This window comes from Oryx dammah, unplaced genomic scaffold (assembly GCF_014754425.2).
Source record: "Oryx dammah isolate SB20612 unplaced genomic scaffold, SCBI_Odam_1.1 HiC_scaffold_24, whole genome shotgun sequence".
Taxonomy (NCBI): domain Eukaryota; kingdom Metazoa; phylum Chordata; class Mammalia; order Artiodactyla; family Bovidae; genus Oryx; species Oryx dammah.
This window is the reverse complement of record NW_024070208.1, coordinates 36,111,724-36,138,579: the sequence shown is the minus strand read 5'-3', so window position 1 is coordinate 36,138,579 and position 26,856 is coordinate 36,111,724. Positions and strand designations below refer to the sequence as shown.

The following is a 26,856-nucleotide window of genomic DNA, read 5'->3' as shown; positions in this document are numbered from 1 at the left end:
TGAAAACTGACCTTTTCCAGTCCTGTGGCCACTGCTGAGTTTTCCAAAAACTCTGGAACATTACACCATTTTCCCAAACTATCTCACTTTCTCAAAAACCAAGACATAGATACTTGCTCACATTTTTCTTTCAGCTCTAGTTAAATTCTCAGATCTCAATTTCATCCTAACATGGTCACCCTTTACAGTTCAGTATTACAGAGGACTGCTCCACTTCTCAAATTTTGTACTTCACTTTGTCATTATCCACAACCTCTTTCCCTACTGTCGGCCACTGATAATTGGCTAACAACCTTATGCCAAGCAGCTGGAGTTTCAAACTGAAAGTGACGGGGAGCTTCCAAGCTTTGAAGCAGAAGTGATGTGACCTATAATGATACAGCATCACTCCTTCCACTGAACTTAGCTGAGCTCTTTACTCATTCACTACTATATCCTATGCAGTAAATTGTGACTTGTACCTATGAAGAGGCTATTAGCAACTCTTAGTTGACTACAGTAGTAAGTAAAGGAGGGACGGGGGAATCACAGGAAGAAAATGGCTCAGTGTAAGAGTCCTAAAGACAGCAATTTTGAAAATCTGAGGTTGATGAAAAAAATTCAGTTGTCCTCTATGAGATTAACAAAACCAGTAAGTTGCCATTTCTTGAGGACTGTTATTCTGAACTGTCTTTCCTAATTTTTGATATTAAATTTGCAGTAGGGGATAATTTTTTTTCTAAGACTTGCATTTGTTTCCTTCCTTCCTTCCTTAAGGTGAGCATATACTAATTTTACAATGTAAAAAATAAGAGCTAGATAAGGAAAAATAAATGATTCACCAGGCTAGAGAGATATACTTTTATCATCTTCAGAATTTACAGTTAATTTTTCTTCAACATCTCACTACGAAAAATTCATACACACTAAAAAGTTGAAGTTTACAGTGAACAAGGATAAACTCAGCACCCACATCTTTGGAATTTTTCACACCTAACTCATTACACATGCCTCACAGGTGTGCCTGCAGTGTGCTGAACATGGCCACTGGTTGATTTCATTAGTTTGGTCAGATTACACAAACGTCTAATACAACCATATGACGAATCAGTAATTCAATTAACTGGTAAGTGCTCACAAAATAGCAGGCACACAAAGCATTTGCAGAGTAATTTCAGAAGCTGTTATGCTCTGGGTATCCTCGCAGGCCTCTGAAGAAACTGGATTTTGGAATTATTCCAAAGCCTCATTCAGACCCAAGTATGAAACACTGAAAACGACCTAGCTGTCAGGAAGCAAAACAGCTATAAACTAATGAGACTGATGTTCTGGGTTATTTCCCAAAGTTTTCTGTGCTGGCCTCACCAACAGAGTCTGCCAAGTGCCCCATGTCGTCCTGCTCCAGCCACCATTCACATGCCATTTTGTTTCACAGGAAAAGCCTTGAGACAACGGTATGTAAGGATAAAATATATGACAGAACTGCTATCAGAAACCAGAAACAAGGGAGAGTTAGTAAATACATGGTGAAGCAACATGACTGACTACGTGAAAAAACCGACACCCTTCTTTTAATTTTCATGAGTGTATTTTTCCTTTGGATGAAAACAAAAAAATTGCCACAACACATAAAGGTTAACTTAATATATTTTTATTTTAATATTTATATCAACAATAAATTTTATATTTGCACCAACATAAAAATAGGTATATTCTTTATGCTTATAGTTTTCACATGACAATAAAAGCTAAAACATTTATAAATTAAATTAAAACAAAACCAATAAAACACAAATTAACCACCTTAATTCATTTAACATAACAAATGATGCTGCTTTGTTCAAAATATAACATTTTGCCCAAATGAAATAAACCATAGGTATTTGGTTTACTAGCAAAAAGCTGCAGTTTCAGATCCCATTCTATTTCTAAATAACAATACTTGTTCATATATGTATCTTGTTCAACTGTTATTGATAAATTCAAGCCTTTTTCTCCCTCTTTCAAGATAATCAGAACAAAATATTAATTACACCGGTCAAAAGTCAGTCCTGAAACGCCCATTTTAAAAGATGTGAATTGAAAGAATGAAAAGATCAACAACTGCCTTCACTGGAATGGGCATTAATCATGAGAACCTGGAGCAAAAACCATCTTTACGAGTTAACTTGCTATGATACTTATTACTAATGAGCGGAGGAAGCACTGTCTGGGAGCCTCAGCACAAAGGACCGACTATCAGGGTACAGCTCTGAATAAGTATTCAACCCCTTCATATCATGTCAGATCAGGTCTAAGGTGTACAACAGCTTCACACCATCCTCCCCCTCACTCTCCTGTAATCTGTGTTCTGAAGCTTCAACAATTTTACTTGTTTTCAAATCAGATTTTAATTTTGAATATTTAACACTATTGTTGATGTGCATTTCACTCTCCTCGTGTTTGCTAAGAATATGTGATAAATGCTGCCAATCTCTGCACCCATTCTCATTCTTCAGTTGATTTTTTCCCTCCCCAAAGAGTTTGCAATACAGACAAAAGACAGAATCTTTTGAGGTTGAATAAAGTAACCAGGATCTAGTGGTTTTCTCACCATTTGCAAGAATTCTTGTATAGTAAGTTTCTGAAAACTTCCTCCCTGTACTGTCTTTTGGGAAGTTAAAATTTCTTACTTGAGGTGGATCATTTTCAACTAGAGTGTCCCTCTGTTTAATACTCAAAATTCGGGGCCATGTACCTGGATCTGCAGAAAGCACAGCTGGAATAACAGAGTCTTCTGATGGTTTCTCTCCCAGTTGCTCTTGAAGTTTATCAGCTATGTCTGACATGGAAGGAGGTAAATTCACATTCTGTTGGACCACTGACGTGTCTAGGATACATTCTGCTAAAACCTGTAGTTCTGAAGTCTTTTCCTTTTTTTCTGGTATTTCTTCTATTTTTTCTGGAAGTATGGTCAATGATCCATATAATTCTCTTTCATTTTCTTCTCCAACAGCATTCCTTTTTCTGTTTTCTGATGCTAATACTTTTTTTAAGTTTGTTTCCATCATCTGAGGAAAAACAGATTATAATTTTTCCTTACATTATTAACAATGAAAAAAGTTAATGTATATACAAATGCCCAATAAGCATATGAAAAAGATGCTTATCATTAATCATCAAAGAAATACAATTCAATACCACTACAAATCACTTCATACCCACCAGGATGCCTACAATAAAAGGAGTGATAATAACAAGTCTTAGCAGAGATGTAGAAAAACTGGAACCTTCCTAAGGCACTGGTGGCAATGTAAAATGGAAAATAATGGCAATTCCTCAAAATTAACAGTCACTCTATAAGACACCCTATGTCATCCTATGGTGACATATATGGTCACCATAGTGACCCTATACCATTTTCGAAGAGTGGCAATTCAAAAATGAAAATACATGTCCACATAAAGACTTGTACAAAATGATCACAGCAGCATTATTCACAAGAGCCAAGAAAATAGAAATAACAATGTGGTATTATCCATACAATGAAATATTATTTGGCAATAAGATTAGGTGTGGTAAAGATACATGTTACAACTTGGATGAACCCTGAAAACAGTGTATGTGAAATTCAGTCACAAGGTACCATATAGTATATGATTTCATCTAATGAAAATTAAAATTAGCTATTCTGGGGTCAATAAAATAAAAATGTACACACACACACACACACGAGTCAAAATAAGAAATGTATGCACTGTGAAGGGCATCTGCTAGTACTAAAATACCTGACCATGGTAAACAATGGAGCTCAGGAACCAAGAGCACTGCTCTGAGGCAGTCCTGCATGCAGAGGCAGCACCGAGGCAGAGCTGGAGTGACATGATGTGGTGTGTGCCCTGGAAGACCGCCCTGACTGCACCCTGGTCTCCAGTGCTCAGGGAAAGCAGGGAACAGAGACAGCCAGGAGGCTGTGGGGCCAACTCTGGCAAGCAGGGACGGTGGTCAGGTCTAGGACTACGGTGGTGGGCACAGGGCAGAGCCAGGAGTTGGTTAGGAAGTAGAATCCAGGTTAGTTGGGACATGAGTGGCCCTGGGGGCTAAGACAGAGGAGTAAGGAATAACCCAAAGTTTCTGCTTGGACACCTGACTGGATGGGGGTTTATATACTGACTTGGGAAACAAAGAAGGAAAGCAGGCTTGGAGTGTCAGTTGTGGACCGAGTTCCAAATATTTGTGGAACATTCAAATGGAAATTAGACAGACATACTGGTGTGAAACTGAAGAAATATATATTCCAGATATATTCTGGAAGTCATCAAAATACATATTAGTTGAAACTATGGGACTGGTAAGACGTACCAAAAGAGCATATTTAAGAAGAGACAGAATGCCAAGGACTATTGCTAATGTTATTTTTTTACACAACCAAACTCGAGCCTTGGTCTTATTTCTTTCCTTCTTGAGTGTCTTGGTAACGGATAGGTAGTCAAGTTGTCACAATTCCCCCCACATCTAGGACTCATCTTCCTGGGGATCATTAAATTGAATCCAGTGTAGATCATCAGGAAACTCAAGGCTTACGTATAATTAAACGTTGGCATCAGTGCCAACACAGCATATACAAATACATATTTTCTTGCACGATCTTAGTTCCTCACATTACCTAAGGTATTATACATGAGGTATAACAACTTCAGTATCTTTAACACTATTTCGAAGGTTTTATTTAATTGAAAGTTAATAAACATTTAGTAAAGAGAATCAACTAGTTACATCTGGCTAATTAAAAGAAATAATTCAATTAATTAAAGCATCCCTTTTCCCAGAAGTTAAGTACTTTGAACATTTTTAGATGTTTCCTTTCCATGTTTATTTCCAAGTATCACAATAACATGTTTCTATCACTATTTACTGATTTTTTCCTCCCACTTTTAGGCGTCGCTATCGACTTCTCAATGAGGTGGATGCAAGTTTAGTTCTCTCTGCCACTGTGCTTACCACACACAGTCACCCTCCAGCTGCCTTCTCATCCTTTTTCAACTTTGGCACCAATGATATATTGGCCAGGTCATTCCTTGCTGTGAGGGCCTGTCTGGCCCATTGCAGGTCTGTCTGCATCTTTAGCCCCCACTCACTGATGCCAAGCTCTTAGCTGCTGCATGTGGGATCTAGTTCCCTGACCAGGGATTGAACCTATGTTCCCTGCATTGGAAGGCAGAATCTTAACCACAGGATCACCAGGAAAGCCCTCCCACACAAAATTAACTTGAGATGGATCACAGATATAAAATCTAAACCTAGAAAGAAGACAAGATAGGTAAATATCTTCATAACCTTGGTAGGCAAAGACACCCTAAACAAGAGTTTTTAATCAGAAAAGCAAACAGTAAATTGGACTTTATCAAAATGTAAAACTTGGAATTTTCAAAAACACTGAGAAAAGACAAAAACACTGTCCAGTAGAAAAATCTTCCAAATACATTTATTTTACAAAAGAAATGTATCCTGAATATATAAGAATTCCCATAACTCAATAACAGAAAAGACAACCCAATTTTAAAAAGTGAACTAAAAAAAAAGTGAACTAAGACTTGGACACTTTACAAAAGAAGATACACGTGTAATAAAAAAAAGAACAGCAGTTATCAGGAAATTAAAACCACAATGAAGATAATCATTTCATACCTACTAAAATAGATTAAATCAAACAGACAACATCAAATATTGTTGAGATTACGGAGTAATTGGAACTAGCGGGGATGCAAAACAGTACAGGGGAAAATTACTCCTTGTAATGTCTGCAAAACGTCAAGTCTTAACGCAAGCTTACTTAGATCAATTTCAATACTCATTTGAGAGTAATATTCAATGAAAGACTGACAAAGGAACTAAATGAGATTCTAAGAAAAATCTGCTTAATGTAAGCTAACAGGCCGGTTACTACAAGCTTGATCATTTAAAACTCATTAAAAGAGAATTACCTGTTTATACTCATTAGCACAACTTTGGCAGCAAAATCGCATCTGTTGACCTTCAATGACCAGGACATTGTTCCCAGCTCCTTTGCCGGGCAGGTACTCGCCACACTGCTCACAGCAATTCATCACTAGACCATTGGCCAGCCTGTACTTGTTAAAGCACTGGTTACTGCACAGCTTGTGTGTCACATTGTTAACGCTGACTTCATGCCGAATCTAGAAGAAAAACCAATTTATTAAATAAATCAACCAGATTTGCATCATACCTGATATATCTATTTTTTTTCCAACAAATAATCTCCAGTAATTTCTCAGTGGAAGAAATATTCAGGTAGAAGACATTAAAAAGCACATTATACTACTCTTTCATTTTTAACTTTGATTTCTTGTAAAAAGGAAATATAAGATTTATAGAATAAAAAGCAATGATATATTTAAGAACAACAGAAAATGAATTAGATAGCAGGTTTTGATATGACTTGATTAAAAACAAATGGATAGGGAATTTGTAGGTATTATAAACTTCACTGCCCTAGAAAACAGGGTTGTGGGGGGGTGGCCAGTGGGCACCAGGATCACCCACTTTCAGGATAGTGTCTGTAAGAACGTAAGTTCTTGCTCTGCTTAGCTCTGTGGTAGCTGAGATAAAATCCTGTCGAGGATTTGCATGGCTCCCTGATAACCCAGACCAAACTCAGCCAAGTGAGCACTCCCTGGATGCCTGGGAAGACAGCAGTGCCACCTAGGAAATGTGGGATGACCTACATACTTTCACTTCACTTCTTTGTGTTCTTCTAGGACTGGTTGTTTCCTTCATGTCCTAAATCTACATTCTCATTTAGTGTGGCTAATAAGAACAAAATCCACCATGAAACCACTGCTTTCTTTATGACTGCATTCAATTCCACGTAAGCAGATGTTTACTCCCCATTCCAAAGGAAGGGGACGTTTGTTAGGAGACAACTCTAACATATGCCTATTCTTCCCTTCAACTTCACTGAGGGAATTCAGGACACATCTATTAGGTAGATTGCAGAACATATAATAGTACCTAAAAGTTAAAATTATTCTGGTTAATCTAGAGAGTAACTTAAATAAAAGTCCAGACCTCTGTTAGTTTATTACAGATTGTACATCTTGATTTGTTCAGAACTCTTTTTCGAAGATTCTGGCTGTCTTCATAGGGAGACAAACGAGATGTACTACAACATTTTGGGAAGGGTTCACTTGACTCCCCTTGAGGAACAATGGTAGCTTTTTTGGTAGGTGCATCTCTGAAATGCAAAGGACAGACAATTAAGAACATTTCTTTTTGGTCATGCTACCTGGCTTTCAGGATATCAGTTCCCTCAGCGCCCCGACCAGGGACTGAAGCCAGGCCACAGAAGTCGCCAGGGAACTCCCCAGAATACTGCATTTTAATAGAAGTCAAATATATGAATAACAACCAATATTTTTCATTTTCTCATGATTTAATCCTAGGAATCAACTATAATTTTTGGATCCAGAAAAATCTACATTTTGGTTTCACTGCTAAGAGTTCCTAAATAATATGGGAAGAGATTCAGAAATAAAAATATTTTGTTGAGACTAATGGTGGTCCAGTGGCTAAGACTATGTGCTCCCAATGCAGGGGGCCTGGGTTCGATTCCTGGTCAGGGAACTAGATCTCACATGCCACAGCTAAAGATCTCTCATGCCAGAATGAAGACTGAAGATCCCAAGTACTGCAACTTAAGGCCCAGCGCAGCCAAACAAATAAATAACCATAAATTAACTAAAGCAATTTTTGTCGTCACAGGTTATGACTTCTAGAAGCATACAAAAAGGGGACAAGCAACCAGGTAGAAACAAGACAGAGGGTGGGGGAAAGGGTGAGGCAAAGGCAGTGGAAAAGAGAGGGTCCGTTTATTTCTATACCTAAACTTCATTTCCCTGCCAAGAGTAAGTACAGTACAAATGACCCAGAGCTCTGATGTATGCTAAGATAACTCAAGTTCTGTAAAGCTGAAGAAACGTGTGCATCCATTCTACCCATCGATCTCTGCAACTCTGTAAGGACATTCAGAACACACATTCATACTACCAGTGTCCAATCATGTGGAGGCATGTTGAAGGGTACAGCTTACTTTTTACATGTCACATTGCGTTTCTTTGGAGTACGCTTATGAGAGAAGGAAGAAAGGCAGGTGGTAGAACAGAAGAGGTGAGCTGATCCTTTTCGCTGATAAGCTGTCTGTCCCTTCTGTAAAGGTTTTTTGCAGTTTGCACAAGTGATTTTAGCTGCTTTAGTGGGTTGCTGTTGGGCAGAAGACTGGAAAATCTGTTTAGGAAGCGAGGCCACTGGTGATAAAGAATCCACCCCTGGCTGTTTCTGATTACGGGGAAAGGATGCTGACTGGGAGATCCAAGAATCTTAAAAATAAAACACACAAGAAAGTCACGAACAGTTAAAAACTCACATCAAAAAAATACTTAAAATTTTTCATTTTGCACAAGTTTAAGAGAGTATTAAGGCAGGCTTGTTTTACAACCCAGCAGAACAATCAGCTTCATATTCTAAGTGAATTAAGCTCTACTGTGCCAGCAATGGAAATGGTGGTCCTGGAATAGTACACTGAGTAGCCAGCATCTCTAAATAAGACCCTCTGCACTACAAATTTTGCAAGTAATTTAAACTGAGCCTTGGTTTTCTCAGCTACAAATTGCAATAACACCCAACCTATCAGTGTTATGAAATATAAATGAGAGGAAATTCCCTAACAGCCCATTGGTTAGGACTTGATGCTTTAGGTGCCAAGGGCCTAGGTTCAATCCCTGGTTGGGCAACTAACATCCCACAAGCCACACAGCAGGAAAAAAATAAAACGCTGAATGAGACAATGCATATACTAAAACATCAGTTTTGTACATGGTGCATTTCCTAAGGTACTTTTTCTCTTCTAAGAAAGAATTAATACATTGTAAAGAAATGTACAAATATAGACTAAAATCTAGTATGCTGCTGCTGCTGCTAAGTCGCTGCAGTCATGTCCAACTCTGTGCGACTCCATAGACGGCAGCCCACCAGGCTCTGCCATCCCTGGGATTCTTCAGGCAAGAACAATGGAGTGGGTTGCCATTTCCTTCTCCAATGCATGAAAGTGAAAAGTGAAAGTGAAGTCGCTCAGTCGTGTCCGATTCTTAGCGACCCCTTGGGACTGCAGCTCACCAGGCTCCTCCGTCCATGGGATTTTCCAGGCTAGAGTACTGGAGTGGGTTGCCATGTCCTTCTCCAAAAACCTAGTATATGATACCCATTTTGATAACAGCTTCCCCCTAACATTATGAAAAATTTAAAGCATACAGAGAACCTTAAAGAAATTTACTGTGAAGACCCATGTCCACCATGTAGATGCTATACTATTTTATTGGTTTTGCTTTATCACACCTTTCTATTTATTCATCCCTCTAAATAATCTATCTTGTTATGTAGTTCAAGTAACTTGTAGATATTAGTACACTTCCCTCCATAATACTTCAAAATGCATGTAATTTAGACATAGCATTTTAAAGCAACTGTCTACAGTTACTATACTTATTTCCAGGCATCAGTGAGGTGGTATGGGCAGGAAACTCAACTCTCCTACCTTTACACAGGCACTCTGCTGTTTGCCTCAAAATGGTACAGGTTATGTATGGGTTACAGTGCCTTAACATGCATACATTCGTTTGGCAATCTTGTTTACACAGAGATTCCAAACTAGTAGGTCAAGTGAGGGGCCTGAGATCTGCATTTCTAATTCACTCCAGGGTAATGATGAAGCTTTGAGAGAAAGCCCAAGAGTGAGATGAGAAAAATGGCCCAAGAGTACTGAATTATTTTGTAATCGCTCTTCAAAAATAGCTTTTATCATTAGCAAAAGGCCTATGTCCCCTTCACTTATTATAGCTCCAAACAACTTTCAGAATACTAGCAATATTAAAAACTCTATTTTCACTTCTCAATTTCCATGTGCTGCTTCTAATTTTGTCCTTTTTGACATTTTATCGAAATAGGCAAAAAACAGAACCAAAAAAGTAACCAAAGAAATTCTTTCACTCCACAGGAAGATATGCTGGCAAACATGAAGTATATTCCAATAAAGATTTTTAGATTTCTTTTTGGCTGTAAAACACATCTTATAGGATCTTATTTCCCTGACCAGGGATTGAACCTGGGCCCTCATTCGACGTCCTAACTACTGGGCTGCCAGAGACTTCCCCTGATTAAGTTTTTATTACCAAATGCCCGTAAGTTTATTGCTTCACCTGCCTACTTTTGAACTATTTCTTTAGAAAACAAAAATTACCTGTTATCTATAAAATACAGGATGCATTCTGGGATCAACTTCTCTGTAGATAATGTGGATAACAAAGCAGATTTAATAAAAGAAATAAATTCAAAGCACTGCAACATTTCCCATTACCATCACTATGAAAGAAAAATTGGGCTTTTTATTTTTAGCCATGCCAGGTGGCTTGTGGGATTCTAGTTCCTTGACCAGGGACCAAACCCATACCCTCGGTGTGAAAGCATGGAGTCCCAACCACAGAACCGCCAAGGGGATTCTCTGGGCTTGTGAATTTGTATACTTATCCACACTTAAAGGGGACATACTTATATATAATTACGAAAAGTGAAACTTCTACTGCTAAGAAAATAGATTCTGTAATTTTTCACTTTAGCTTCGACACATTCATAAATAAAGCAAATGTTTTCTTTGTTCATACTGCAACCATTTAATTTATCCTAATTTCCAAGTTTATTTTAGTATTATTTATCTTTGCCTGCACTGGGATTCTGTTGTTGTGCATGGGCTTCTCATTGCAGTGACCTCTCTTGTTGCTGAGCAAGGCTCTAGGGCCCAAGGGCTTCAGTAGTTGTAGGTCACTGATCTACAACACAGGCTCAGGAGTCATGGCCCACGGGCAGCCCCATGACATATGGGATCTTCCAAACCAGGAACCGAACTCATGTCCCCTGCCCTGGCAGGTGGATTCTTAACCACTGGACCACCAGGGAAGTCCCTCAAAGTTTCTTCTTCCATCAAATTCCTATTTTATTTATTAGTGTCTCCAGGTTAAAGAAAAGAAGTCTCAATCACATTTTTCCATGCTTTGTTCCCAGAGTAAATTTTAAGAAAAGGGGCCCAGAAGATTAATGCAAACCCTTCCTTACATGCAAGGTGGTCTGCCCAAGACCAGTACATGCCAGACACACTATTTTGAGTTTTAGGTATTCTTTCTTCCCACATCCAAACGCTACTTCCTAAAGAATAACATCTTAGTATTTCTTGAGTATTGGTCTGAATGAAGTTACTTTAGTGTCTCAGTGGGGTTTCTTTGTTGTTGAAGAGCAACACATGAAGCTTGAATATCCTAAGTGCAAAGCTCAAAAAAGAATCCACCTGCCAATGCAAGTGCCACAGGAGATGCAGGTCCGATCCCTGGGTCAGGAAGATCCCTTAGAGAAGGGAATAGCAACCCACTCCAGTAATCTTGCTACAGAATCCACTGGACAGAGGAGCCTGCCGGGCTACAGTCCATGGGGTCAGAGTCAGCCATGACTGAGCATGCACACACCTATACTTTTATTACCATCACCCAGATAAACGCACAGAAAGGTCCTCCTGTCTTTTCAACTCAATCACTTCCCTTCTTTCCCACAAGCCATACCTGTTGACGTCAGAGTAGTTGTCTTATTTTGAACTTCACATATGTAATCATGTAGCCTGTACCCTGAGTTTTCACACACACTGAAGATAGCTGTTCATCTGTTCCCACTGTTGAGTATTCCATTATGTGGTTGATACTATTTATCATTCTATTTCTGATGGACATTAGGACTGCTTCCAATATTTTGGGCTGAGGGGACATCAACAGTTTATTGGATAAGGGGACCTGATAAGCAAGATCTTGATTGACACCTCACTGTGTATGACAGAGTGGGCAGGACACAAGCGCGATCTTTGCTACTCAGGGGAGGAAGCTACAATGTATAGGGGGAGGACTGTCTTCCAATTTTTGATCACGATTTCTGTACATGTCTTTCAATGGTTTCCTGGGTATTTATCCTGTTCAGTATTTGTAAAGATTCTCAAATTCAAATGTTTTTTCTCCATTTTAGAAAATCTTCAGTTACACTTCTTCTGCCTCATTTCTTTCTTCCTCTTCCTGGGATATTAATTACATGTCCTTTTCATCAAGTATCCTAAGTCTCTTACATTCTTTTCTGCATTTCCCCCTTTCTGGTTCTGACTCAGTCTGGATAATATTCTGATAAACGTTCCAGTTCATTCACACTCTCTTCAGCTGTTCCTACAGGTAATCTACAGTTAAAATGTAGACTGATAATTCTATTATCATACCCCTTATGGACGCACTTCTAATATATTGTGTTGTTAGATGGCCTGCCTTCTCATATCCCTGACTACCATTTCTATATGAAAAACTGGGGAAAACACTGAGACTCTGGTGTTCACATTCCCAATCCACAGGTCAATGGTTTTTGTTGTTGTTTGTTTTGAAACCAGTCCTTCCTTGCAGGCCCCATGAGTCTGCTAAAAGTCCCCCTTAACTCAGTGGCCGTTTCCGGAACTGACCAAACTCACATTACAGAAGAGCAACCCCAAGAAGATAGCATCGTCTCAGATATGACAAACCTCATTTTTCCAGTGTACTTGTAGCTCTATAATACTTCTGACATTTTATACATTTTGTCTCCCCACCCCTCCATTATTCTCTGTAGGAGAACAGGAGTTACCTATCAATTGTTAGTTTAAAATCTATTATCATCAGAAGCAGAACTTCCTAGAATCAGTATCCAGGCCAGAAATGCTTATAATCCAACGAAGATACAACACAGATGCCAAGAACAATTTCCAAGTATTCTCTTGGATGAGATTTTTCCATTTACATAAAGATACATGATGACCAAAGAACTTTCAGTGTAATACAGTATACCCTAAAGGTTAATGAAAAAATTAAATAACACAAAGTCCATTCTAATGGACACAATCCTATTTTCATAAGCTGTTAAACAAGTTTTATCTGTAATTTATAAAATTCGTTACTTTTACCAAAGCTGACAGCAGGCAAAAACAAAATTTGGGGTTAACACTAAAATTAGACAGCTTTCAAGATGCTATATTCCATTTTAACAAAGAAAAAAGCAGCAACAAGGCATTCCTTTTGGAAAGTGACTCCACCTTTCAGAAAACTTGACACATCTTCACCATCACTCTTTACCTGACAACTTGGTAGACACTCTTTTAAGAATTCTGGACCACATGGTATTATTTAAAAGGATATAGTCTGTAACTTCTGTCCCCCAAAGTAGAACTTCAGAGAACCCAGGAACACTGTAAATTCATTCAAACTTCATAGATAACAGAAAGGAATTGCCTCAGCATACACAAAATAGTTCAAATGTAGCTAAGAACTTTTTCATATATATGAATGAGTATCAAGTGAGTCCTTTAATGCTTGTTTTTGTTATATTTTAAAATCATTGATATTTCACGTCATGAGAAAATATCATAGTAATATACAGTTTTGAATTAGTGAGATAAAAGGATGACATGAACGAAAATACATCTAAGTAATCTAAACAACTTTTGCTAGTCTCAATTATGTCCACTATTTGAGTGGAGTGACAGTATCACATCTAACCACAGTATGCTCCTTTATAGTTAAGTATCAAATTTATGTGCTATGCTTTTAAACTGAAAAGCATGTTATTGATCCACTTCACGATTAAATACACAACTTCAATTTACTTCAGAAAGTGAAAAATGGGGATTTCCCTGTTAGTCCAGTGGTTAAGACTCCAAGCTCCTGATGCAGGGGGCTTGGGTTCGATCCCTGGTCAGGGAACTAGATCCCACATACCGCAACTAAGATGCAACACAGCCAAATAAATAAAGATTTTAAAAAAAAGAAAGTGAAAAATGGGTCAAGGTTGAAGCATCAAAGATATACATGGCAAGGTTTCTGATTTTAACTTCACTTAAGAGCTTATATATACATAAGATTGAATTCATGCTTCCACAAATATACATCTAAAATTTAGGAAATAATTACAAAATAAGAAATAAGTGAAAGAAACAAATCAATTATATTAGAAATAAATTTTTTTAAGAGTGAACAGATCCAAAAGAATGACTTTTCAATGAATATTATTTCAAGTCTTCAACATCTTCAACTGTTAAGCTTAACACATCATTCTTCACAGAGATCACAAGTGTTTTATATTATTTCTCATGTTTCATTCACAATAAATAAAAGATGTACATGGTAATAAATATGACAAATATGAATGAACAAATTTATATTTTGCAAATCTATTTTTAAAAGTTCAATGATATATAAATTAGGGCTTTCCTGATAGCTCAGTTGGTAAAGAATCCGCCTGCAATGCAGGAGACCCTGGTTCAATTCCTGGGTCCAGAAGATCCCCTGGAGAAGACAGACTACTCACTCCAGTATTCTGGGGCTTCCCTTGTGGCTCAGCTGGTAAAGAATCCACCTGCAATTCAGGAGACCTGGATTCGATCCCTGGGTTGGGACGATCCCCTGGAGAAGGGAAAGGCTACCCACTTCACTACTCTAGCCTGGAGAATTCCATGGACTGTATAGTCCACGGGGTTGCAAAGAGTCAGACACAAATGAGCACTTTCACTTCACTTCAAAGCATTCTTGGCTAAAAAATTCCATGGACAAAGGAGCCTGGTGGACTATACAGTCCATGGGTTCACAAAGAGTCGGACATGACTGAGCTACTAAGCAGGCGAGCATGATATATAAATGAAGGAAGTTATCACCTTTAAATGGTCAGTTTAGCAAACATTAAACAGTATTCCTACTCCTGAGGACAGTTTACAACATGGAAAAAAGCCCAAATTTTTTTTATGAGGGCCATTTTGCATTTACCATGAAAAGCTTTAAAAAACTGACGTCTGACTTAGCCGTTTCACCTACAGAAACTTCTCACTAGAAAATAAGTATGATAAACTTAAAGATTTGACATGTCAATCAATATATTACTGATGAAATTCAGTCAAATGCTTCCCCCCAGGTCAAGAACAAGACAAGGGAGTCCAGTGGTTAGGACTTGGTAGTTTCACCGCTGAAAGTTGGGGTTCAATTCCTGGTTGGGGAACTAAGATTCCACAAGACCCACAATGCTGCCAAAAAAAAGCAGACAGCAAGACTTTTTATACTTTGATCACTCCTATACAACGTTACATAAGAAATAAAAGAGGATGTGACAGACTGAACTATTTTCATAATAAAACAGATTATTTGTCTTTTTCACTATGCTGGCATTTGCAATAATGGTGCAGAAGCAATGATGAGTAAAACTGCTCACAGTGGAACCCAACTGTACTAGAAAAGCTGTCCTCACTATCAGGCACATTTACTTCTACTGTTCTTCTTCCAACACGGACAGGTCAACACGATTCTGATACTAAACACCTGGAGTGAGCACCAGCCCTGCTTAAAGACACATCCACAACAAGACTGCCCTCCCTTCACATGCCACCTGGATGCCTGGCCAACTGGCTGCAAATCCGGGAGCTTCCTAAGGCCACTTCAGGTTTGATAATTTGCTAGAATGACTCAGAGAACTCAGGAAAGCTTTATACTTATCATCAGTATTATTTAAAGGATACAAATCAGGACCTGCCAAATGAAGAGACATACAAGCTGAGGAGAGGGAGGATCCCAATGCAGAGCTTCTGCCCATTCTCTGTCAATCAGGTAGCATCACGCACTGGGCACGGATGAGCTCACCAACCAGGAGGCTACACTGATCTCAGTGTCAAGAGTTTGTACTGGGTTTCATCACCGTGTGGAGATGAATGATGGGATTATTTGCTGCAGGTGATCAGACCATCTCAGTCTCTTTCTCCTCCATGGAGGCTGTGCTGGCTCAAAGGCCCAAATACTTGAATCACATGGTTGGTATTGCGACCTTCCCTTAGACTTTTTTTTTTCCCCTTAGCCTTAATCTTCATGAATTGGTTAATCTCAAGGATTCAGCCTCTCTCCCAAGAAACATGGACAAAGACCAGTGAAATTATTTATTATACAAAAGAAGTCCTTGTTGAAAAACTAAAACTTAGTATGAATTTTACTAAATTTCAGCCTCTGATTACATTTTAATACTCTGTATGATGAATGAGGAAACTGTATGATGAACAGGGAAGCATCCAGAAGCCACTTCCTTTTCATAACAAAGTACAATGAGATACAGTGGAAAAGCACTTGCAAAACTTGCACTGCAGGCTGAACTAGCCTTGAAAGAAATGACAAACTGGTTACATTTTCTTAAATTAAGCTTTTCATTTCAAAAAAATAACTATTTGTTGCCAATGAGAAAATTTGATGTTTTGAGTGAAAATCAGAATCTCTGATAACTTGCATCTAACACTGCTAGCTTTTTAAGGTGTCAACATTTAGAAGACCTAGGTAACTCAGTGAATCAACACTTACAAATAATGAAAGCACAATGTTACCAATTCATTCAAAGGTAAAATTCATCCGAAGATTAATGAATTTTAGTGTAATAATGTATGAAAAGTTCATTACACAGTTTCAGATTCCACACTGTAAGAATTTTTAAGAAACAACCACTTATCAAGTTTTGGAGATATGTCAAAAGGAAAAGAAAATATCCATAGTTAACTAAAAAGACTACTAAAATATAGCTCCATTCTACAATTATGTATGTATGCGACGCCAGATTTTCTCCTTATACTGCAAACAAAAGAAGACAAAGCAACACATTCTATGTAGAAATCAACCGGAGGAGCTAAATATACTGTCTTCAACTAAGGCAGAATAATGTCACTTTTTTCACTAAATTTCTTTGAAAGTAGTTATATTTCATTAAAAATGTCACATAATACATAATTATTAGGTACTTTTCAATTTTAAGTTTTAATTTCTAATATGATAACAGATAAAAACAGAAACAAAAAACTCTGGGTTCCTCAGTCATTTCAAAGAGTGAAGCTGAGTTCAAAAGTTTGAGAACTGTCCTTTAGAAATAATAAACAATGTAAACAAAGACATTTAGTGTGTGGAGTTTCAACAGTTAAAAAAATGACAAAACATAAATGCCTAAAAAGTAGAGGAATAAATATCTGAGACAACAGAATATTTTATAGTCACTGAAAATTCTATTTTTAAAATAACGTAACATACTTAAAACTTACATTAAAAGTCAAAAGAACACAAAACTATATATAATATGCTCTAAATTCTATTTTTAAAACCACAGAGGCAAAAAGACTGATAGCAAACAAACTAAAATTTTAACAGCTGTCAGTCATTTCTACTTAGTGGGTTGGTAACAGATACTAGTTTCTTATTTCTAACTCTGATTTCTTTCAAATGTTCTGTAATGTTCTCATAATCAGAGAAAAAGATTAATTTTAAAAAATTGTAAAGAAAAAATATACTAGCATTCCATTAAACAATAAGTGATTCGGTTCTCAGCCCTAGTTACTTTATAGTTCTTTTCTAAAATTCTAAGTTGACAGATGGCCAAAAGCAAACACAAACAAAAACCAGAGAACAAACAAAGAAACAAAGGGCACATTAAGTCACGAAAAAGCTGAAAAAAAGATTTGCTAAATTTTAAATAACTTTCATTATATTTTACCAGAACACGAATGGCCACGGAAGTGTATTTAAAATATAGATCTCTAATTTAAAGAAAGTTTTCCAAATTTAAAATGAAGAAACGAATAAAGTACTAATTTAAAACAAAAATCAGAGACAGTCCAAGAGTAAACACTTGAAAAGTAAAAATTGAAAAATCAAGTTATGTAATTACAAATTAAATAAAATTTAATTCTTATGTAATATTACTTTAATCCTTTAATTCACTACCCATCTTTTTATCCTAAGAATTTTACATTAAAGATGGTAAACAAAGATGGAGGTAAGAATTATGAGAGTTTTCAGTTAAAACTTAAAATACAAAACACTTGGGTAAACTGCAGTTATACTAAGCAAAAAAATTCTACCTTAATATGAAAGTTAACAAAAAATATTTCACATATAGAATAAATAAACTGGATGTAGGTACTAAAAGCCAAAAGCTTACAAATTTAGGGTGAAAGGAAAGTATTTAGTATCACTCACTGCTTACCAGGACTATGATGAGTTGTAAATCCTCCATTCTGAAATTCACCTCCTGCCACATTCATTCTACCAGGATTAAAAGGTCCTACTGCAGTCTTGGTCTGTGAAGTTAAAGACGGGGTGTATGTTTGCATATTAACACCAAAATTACTTGACTGAAGTCCTTTATCGACATCTCCCAAGTTGGAATTCTACAGTGATGTTATATTTGTAATCATTAAGTTCATATCTCGCCCATCATTCAGAGCTTAAAACCTGCTTCTAAAGTTGTAACATTAGTAATATGAATTTCACAGTCAGTTCTGTAGTGATAACACCATTACCCATTCCTGCATTTACCTTACTTCTTGAAAGACTGGAAGTGGAGAAATCCAAATCTTTGGTTCTGTTTTTAGTTCCAGGAAATCCCCATTCAATAAAACTGGGACAAACTGTCTTTTCCCTTCCATTTGTTTCCATGTCCTCTTCATCATCAATAACAATTGTCTCACTTATATTTCCCTTCTGAGAAGCCAAATATCTTGAGGAAGGAAGAATTACAGAATAATGTCCTTGAAGCTTTTTATTTCTTGATGCAGGAAATACAAAATGTCTTTGATCAGCTATCATTGGAGCACAACTTGAAGGAGGTTGTATAGATTCAATAAACACAACATCATCATCATCACCATTATCACCTTCCACCAATGAGTTTCTAGATCTATTAACTAACGGACTAACTGGGTCACCAAATGAGTCTCCTACATCCATGAGACTAGCTGCCATGGCTTTACTCCCTAATAAGACAGGAGTCTGTTCAGTCAAGTCTAATCTTCCTGCTGAACATTCACCCATGCCAAAGAACCTGTAACAGAGAGAAAAGAAAAAAAAGTTTGAGTAAATTATGATTATTACATTTTATTGCAATTAAATAGCATAAGTGAAATTTTAAATTCTTTTCTGTGATTTTATCTATTAGTAAGTCCTTCACTGAAATAGAAAATAGTACAAAATAATTCCATCAATTACCAATAACCCAGGGTCCAAATACAATTAGTATACCAGATATACCTTTATCTACTAAAATTATTATATTGTCCAAACCGTTTCCCTAGTGTTTTTGTCACTGTTTTTCAAATTCTCTGCTTCCAACATAACTGTGTAATTAAATCATTCTGAAACTTTTTTGTCATTGTCCACAAATTGCCAGATACTATATTATAGGTTTATGTAAAATTCTGAAAAAACCCATGAGGTACATATAGTTTAATTCATTTTATAGATCAGGAAACATATGGGTTAAGCCCAAATAGCATTTCCACTCAGGGCTCTAATTTTAGGCCCCAAATTCTTAGCCTTGGTTTTATTTAACAAACACTTCTGTGTACCTATATGCACTAGAGAATGACAAAGGAAAGGATCCAGATCCAAATAATTGGAAGAATTTGGAGAAGTGAAAGATCAATGAAGCAAAGCTCTCAAAGCAGATGAGACAAGAGGAGGATGAGGATATGCACAGCACAGGCGGTAATGAAGCTAATCATGAACAAGAAATCACCTTTATCTCAAAAGCAAGAGGGAAAAGTTAAGTGTATGGCTGTCCCTCAGTACTCGCAGGGGGTTTGGTCCCAGGATATCCACAGAGGCTCAAGTCCTACAGTTGGCCCTCCGTATCTGAAGTTCCACATCCACAGATTCAACCAATCCTGGATCCTGCAATACTACAGTATTTCCTGGAAAAAAATCTATGTATGAAGTGGATCTGGGCAGTTCAAACCCACGTTGTTCAAGGGTTTGTCCAATTATAACTGGAGCGTATAAAAGTATGTAGAAACAATAGATGGAAAGCTGAGCTAAGTTTACAAATGCTGGCTTCAATTTTCTTAGAAGTTCAAGACAGTGAAAGAGGTGGGATCTGTAGGGGTACTGAATAATTAGGAGAACTCATACAGCAGTCATCATTCAATTTTAAACATTTCATACTGAAATATGCTAAGTAACATTCTATTCTAAAATTTTCCCAACTAATTTTAAGTGATAGTACTTAGTCATACAATAGATAATGTTTATTCTTAATGGGTGCTATATCATTAAATATAGTAATTCAGTAAATGCTTAAATAAGTGAGGTAGGAACTATTCTTTGTCTCATTTTACTGATCAGGAAACTAAGTCTCAGAAGACAGTAAGTAATCTGCATGGCCTGCCCAAGTCTCCACTGCTGGAAAGGGTGGAATCAGGAGTCAAACCCAAGAAATCTGACTCTATAATCTATTTCATAGACACCACATCATATGCAATTATTGTATACAATTTCTTAAGTCCTTGTTTTATTAAGATGAAACAAAATTAACAATATGTAACTCTACTTCAAAGATAACTAACAAATCTAAGGAACCAGTTAAAAGGGTTATAAAGCAAATACGAAAATTAGGATCATAGTTAACACATATCCAATAAGCTTATAATGTGATTGATTTTCAAAGGAAAGAGGCAATAACTCGCCTAAACTAAATCATGAAATTTAAGAACTGTTATTTACACACACACAAATTCTTGTTAGTTCTTTCTGTATTGAATAAATCTAAAACAGAAAAGAACAATTTCTGGGAAAGAGCAATAGCTAACTCCATGGTGCCCTCTGGTGGCTGTTAGGTTCTATCTTGATCTTCCCAAAGAAAATAATAGAAAGGGGATTCTTTATGCTCAGCTAATTCCAGTCAATTTCTGAAAAAAAAGATTAAGTGTTTACCTATTTTCAAATTTCAGATTGTAAAAAAGTTAAATCCTAACCCTAACCACTATTAAAAGTCACTGTTTATATACTTTAACTATCATTTTCTTAATTCTGTAAACATAAGCCTACAAAAAAGTTTTAAATATTTCTATGATATTATCCAAAAAGAGAAAAAGTTAAAAGTTTAGCTAAGGCACTAAGCAAATTACCTCACTTAATTGAGTTTTACTTTTCTAAACTGTAAACTGTTGTTCATACTATAAATGGGGATTTAAAAAAGGACTCTGAGGTTTTTATTGTGATAACTGGACATACAAGTCCCTGGTCTCTGCCTGGACCATATTAAAGAGTGCAAAAATGATAAATCTCTCTCTACTGAGAAGGTATTCAGGCAAATACTTTGGCTCCACCCTAAGATTTCAACAAGTGTCTAATTAATCTTAAATATTTTTGTCTTCCTGTGGTATCTTTTTAAAAAAAATCTTTATTGAATTTGTTACAATGCTGCTTCTGTTTCATGCTTTGGTTTTCTGGCTAAGAAGTATGCGGGATCTTAGCTCCCTAAACAGGAACTGAACCTTCACCCCCTGCATTGGAAGGAGAAGTCCTAACCCCTGGACCACCAGGGAATTTCCCTTCCTGTGGTATCTTATTCATCTACAACTATTTAATTTTCATCTTGATACAATGAAAATTAATATAAAATTAAAGGAAAATCCACACAGAGAAGTGTGGAATCTAATGGGAGTTCCCTGGTTGCTCAGTGGTTAACATTCCAGGTTTTCACTGCTGTGGCCCAGGGCTCAATCCCTGGTTAGGGAAGTGAGCTCCCACAAGCCTCACAGTGCAGCCAAGAGAAAAAAAAATTGGGACTAGAATTTCAGCCTAACTAAAAAGTTAGGCTGAAACCCAAGCAAGACTCATATGCAAATTATCTCTAGGTTGTAAGTAATAATCGTGCAACGTTAAGAAGGTATTTCATTATCGATAAAGATGAGAGTTAACACTGAAACAAAGACACAAATCAGGGTCCTTTGCCCTATTGTGTTTACTTTTATTCTAGTTTTTATTTCCTAAAGATTGCTACAGTTATCTTTTCAAAAGATTACACTAAAATATATATAACATAAAATGGTATTTTAATCATTTTTAAGTATGCATTCAGTGTTATAGTTTTTTAAATATGCGTTTTTAAAACTGCAAAAATGTCTGCTGCATTGTTATAATTCAGTATCATTAACTTCCTGACATCACCTTCAATTAAAAAAAGTTGAATAATTTACTAGCCAGTTAATATTCAATTATGTTTATGCACAGTTTGGTAGAACTTACATATTAAAATGACTCAAAATACAGTAGCTAACATAGAAATGGTGAGTTATTAATTTGACAAGATTAGCACATGATGATAAAGGTAAACAAATCTGCTCACAAGCCTTCAAATATTAAAATCACCAAGAAAGTATTTTCAAATATTTAATCACTGCTCCAAAGGTTCATTTTTTGCTACCTATAGGCACATCTATATCTTCAAGGCTCTATGAAACATAAAGGATGCATGCTATAAAAATTTGCTGATCACTTAATAAGTTCTAGAACACATTCTATGGGATCTCTGAACTTATACTGTAACATCTTTTGTAATATAAAAATATTTGTATATTTACATAAAAATAACATCAATTTCAAAGTTAGCTTCCTGTTAGTATATACAAGGATTCCCACTTAAAATCAAAAACTAAATAAAGGTGTATGATGATTCTCAAGGTTTTACTCACAAATGTAAAGAGATAGGAAAAGGAATTAAATGAACAATCACAACAAACAGTAGAACTACTTAAGTACCTAATAGGCACTTAAGAGATGGTAGACTGATCACACAAAACTAACTTCAATCCCTTCTAAAATCCCCATAAATGACAGTAAAGTTCCTACTCACAAGAAAAGGAAAAACTAAAGAAACAAAAGCAAAAACTTTGATAAGCAGGTGGATGAGTAGTTAACCAACTCTGCCTGAGACAGCCTACCTCTAAAACAGTGAAGGAAAAAACTGAGAAACTTCTGACATAAGCTGCGGAATCATCAAAAGGCTCAAAGCCTGTAACTCCTGATATCACTGGAATAGGGAGCAGACAGCTAAGACAAGGAGGATGTGAAATTCCAGGTCCCTTCCCTTTCTCCACGTTGATGATCACAGGTCTTCCCCCTTTCTGGCCCAAGTTCTAGACTTCTCTTCTTTGGAGAAGACAGAACAAACGGTCTTTGTTTCAGGTTTACCAGCCACTGGTGAATGCTTCAGTATCATGTATTTGAAATGCTCCCTTTCCCAGCTGATTTCCAGAGAGCTGGCATCCAGACTTCAATCTTCCAAGCAGCAGACCCTTCCCCAGAAAACTTCTTTCTCAGAAACACTCCTTTCTGTGGAATTAGAAACCCCTCAAAATGGAAGACCTAAAGATAATGACTTCAGAGGTTCTCCATCAATTGGCCTAAAAAGATTCATCCTACAGTGAAGCTCCAACTTGAAACATTCCACTCATTTTTCTAATCTATTTTCTATTTCTCAATTCTTAACCACGAGTAGACCAACCAAGGATTATAAAATATCTGAAGAAATCCTCTAAGAAAAATAGTCCTGACATATATATACTATTGATACTGTGCATAAAATAGATAACTGAGAACCTACTGTACAGTTTAGGGAACTCTACTCAATGCTCTGCAGTGACCTAAATGTAAAGGAAATACAAAAAAGAGGGGATATATGTATATATACAGGTATAGCTGATTCACTTTGCTGTACAGCAGAAACTAACACAATGCTGTAACACAACTATACTCCAATAAAAAATAATGTAAAAGAAAAAGTTGTTAAAAGAAAAAATGGAGAAAGAGAAAAGTGCAGGAAAAAGAAAACAAAATCGAAATCCACACAACAATCAGAACTCTAGCCCGACACATGACAAGCAAAAGACCATAAAAAATTGCTATTTCTTGTATTAAAAAAGAACTTCTAGAAATAAAAAGCTTAGCAAAAATGGAAAACTCAGTGAAAGGACTGAAAGATAAAGCTGAGGAAATATCAGAAGACAAAAAACACAAGAATTATAGCTACCGTTAACAATGTGTGTGTGTGTTTCACATAACTTACGGGCTAGGCACTTTACAATCTTCATAGCAATTGGGAACACAGACACAATTTACTCACGTATAAAATGTGGATAAAAAAGTGTATTTAACTGAATAAGATGTGCATTTATAAAGGTTCAGTTATTGACTCTTATTTAGTTTGCACTTGCCAAAGTAATAAGAGAGTAGAGATATAAACCAGATACAAATCTGGCTGGCACTAAACGTAGTCCTTCCCACACTGTGCTCACCTATGCTAGGAACCTGCTGTTGAGAAAAGTGGCTTTTCTAAGTGGTAAAAACTGAGTCAGCAATTTGTTATCCTTCCAGTCTGTTAGTCTCCACTAGTTCCCTTTTCCTAATAAAGTCCCTCATAGCTCTAGAACCCTGTCCACATTCCTTCATCTCACACAACTACCACATAATCTGAAATATCATTTCAGGTATCCTATGAAAATCATCCAGTCAAAACAATATCCATTCCTAAAAGCTGTCTAACTAATGAAGTGTGCCATGAAGCATATCAGAGTAAGTGCACAGTCAAGTCTGGCAAGAAACAACAACAGCAGAGGGAAGGCAGGAATATTACTATGAGAAACAGCAGTATTCACAAGTTTCTTTTTGATGACTGGTGAAAAACTGACCAGCTGGAAGGACAAAATAGGCAGGATCTAAGACTGTACAGAATCCCAGATAATAAATGTAGAATCAGAGATTTTTTTAAAAAAATCATTTTGAGACACTTTACAAAATTATTGATTCAGGAAAGGATTGGTGTTAAAGCCATTAACGCAACAGCTGACAAGGAACTGGGCATTTTATTGTACCAAAATGAACAGCACTTAGCTTACTTTTTAGTAACAAGAAAAAAAACACATCAACTTCATAATGGAGACTGTCACTACCAATTTAGTAATTCGGTGGTCAATCTTAGAATCGCGACTAGGGTAAGAACTAGCATCTCTTTAAAAAAAAAAAAAAAAAAGTTTCCTGATGTGATGCTTGCCTGAGTTTTATCAGGATACAGAAAACACAAATCTTCCTCAAATATAAGACAAACACACACACAAAGTATTGTGTCCATCAATCTTAGAGTAACGATAAGATTCAATCGGTCTAGTTAATTCAACACTACAGAAAAAAATTATTCCTAACCACTAGAATGCAAAAAAACTGTTAAAAAGAAAGCATTAAAAATGGAACATCTTAGAACTCTAGGAGAACACCAGTGGTGTAAATATCAGCACGCACTCCCCATGCTTTCCCAGGGACTTCCCTGGCTTGGCTCTGGGGACAAGGTCCCTCCAGAAACTAGCTCTCTGCTTTCAAGGTAAGAGAAAGGTAAGTTCCACAGAAGCACACTCTAGTACTGCGCTAACTGTATTCCACAAACACGCGGGGTAAAATTACTCACCGTGCACGCTTTCCTCCTTATTTACTATCACCGAACTATCACCAGATTGTCCTGTAGGTGATTCCTGGCCCTAGAACGAAGGATGAAAACGGACTTCGTTATAGCCAAGCTGGACGCAGCACCAACTCACCAGAGAGGAAGCAAAGGGACAAGTGAAGAAGCCTCAGCGCTCCTCCACACAGACACCCCCCACCCCACGGCAGCCGAGGCGCCAGGTACACAACACCGAGGCTCCGCCACCACCACACGCCCGCACAGTCCCTACGAGCCAAGGGCGGGAGGAGGAGGGCGAGCGCGGCCTCGAGCCGGAGGAGACGCCTATCCCCCGATTCGGCCCGCTCGCCGCCGCCGCTGTCCCTCAGGAACCCACTTGCCCGCAGCTCGCGTCGCCGCGGGACGGAAACCCCCGTGTTGGCCCGGAGCCCGAGACCTGCCCGCTCCGCGTCCGCCATTAGAAACTCGCCCAAATATGCCGTGAGAAGACGCCGCGCCGGGGTCTGGGCGGCCGAGGAGGGGACCTGGTGCGGGGGGGCAGTGTCCTCAGCCCCAGACTTGCGGACCCCGGGTCGCTGCCGGGAGAGTGCCAGCGCGGCCACCAGCGCCCAAGCAGGCGCCCCCTCCCCCACCCCGCGACCCCCGAGGCCCGAGGCCCGCCGGCGGCCCCCTCACTCTGCTCTCGCGGCCGCGCCTGCACTCCCGCCCGCCAATGCGCCTGGGACATCAGCGGAGCCGCCGGCAGCCTGAGGCCCCGAAGCGGCAGCGGCGACGGCTGCCGCGCCGCGGGGCGCTCGTCCCGGGTCGGTGGGAGGCTTCGGAGGCCGCCCTCACCCATCTTCGCCTCCCGGCGCCTCCGCCTCCGAAGGCTGCGCCGCTCCCGGCCACCCCCACTGTCGGAGGCCCTGAGCTGGACACACGACGGGAACAAGCCTCACCCGGTTCTGGCTGCGGCTCCGCGGAACGAATCTCTCCGTCCCCGGCCCACCACCCACCTCTTCGGCAACACGCACAACTCCGCTCGGTCCAGTCCCAGCTTTAGCGCGAACGAGGCGGCGGAGGCGGCGGCCGCGGCGGCGCGGCCTGACCCGGCAGGCCCCACCCCCTGCGCCCTCACTGGCGACCGGGGAGAGCGGGCTGGGCACCTCGGACACGCCCATTGGCCGCGTCCGCCTTCCTTCAGGACCCCCCTTGAGGGGGTGGTCCGATGCCCTGTCCGTCAGCCGTAGGCCACACCCCCGCGCCTCTATTGCACTCCCCGCCTTTTCCGCACGGATCTCACACCGATGCGTCGCCGTGTAGGCACAGAGTCTGTTACTACTTGCAGTGGTCGAGCGCTGTCGGGCCCCCGCGGCCCGAAGACCTGCCGGGCCACCTGCCTTAGCAGCGGCTGCTAGCGCCGCGGCCTTGATATCCCTCTCGCCCTCCCTGTCCAGTGTCTGGGAGCCCCGTGAGACGGGCGGGCAGGGGCTTCAGCGACGGGGGAGG

General features: G+C 38.5%; 1 protein-coding gene across 6 annotated transcripts; it reads right to left on the bottom strand.

The window, feature by feature from the left end:
• Positions 1-1,608: 1,608 nt before the first annotated feature.
• ZMYM5 (zinc finger MYM-type containing 5) lies at positions 1,609-26,458 on the bottom strand. 6 transcript variants are annotated; one of them, XM_040266831.1, is made up of 9 exons: positions 26,364-26,452; positions 25,375-25,444; positions 25,216-25,279; positions 18,456-18,960; positions 18,124-18,217; positions 8,069-8,354; positions 7,048-7,213; positions 5,943-6,155; positions 1,609-3,029 (listed from the first exon to the last, which is right to left on the bottom strand). In XM_040266831.1, the coding sequence occupies exons 4-9, from the start codon at positions 18,948-18,950 to the stop codon at positions 2,262-2,264; spliced, it is 2,022 nt and encodes a 673-aa protein (XP_040122765.1). In that variant the 5' UTR covers positions 18,951-18,960; positions 25,216-25,279; positions 25,375-25,444; positions 26,364-26,452; the 3' UTR covers positions 1,609-2,261. The 6 variants fall into 6 exon arrangements, with proteins under 6 accessions (XP_040122765.1, XP_040122764.1, XP_040122767.1 ...); XM_040266830.1 differs by having other exon boundaries at positions 26,307-26,405; XM_040266833.1 differs by lacking the exon at positions 25,216-25,279 and having other exon boundaries at positions 26,364-26,458.
• Between the last annotated feature and the right edge of the window lie 398 nt (positions 26,459-26,856).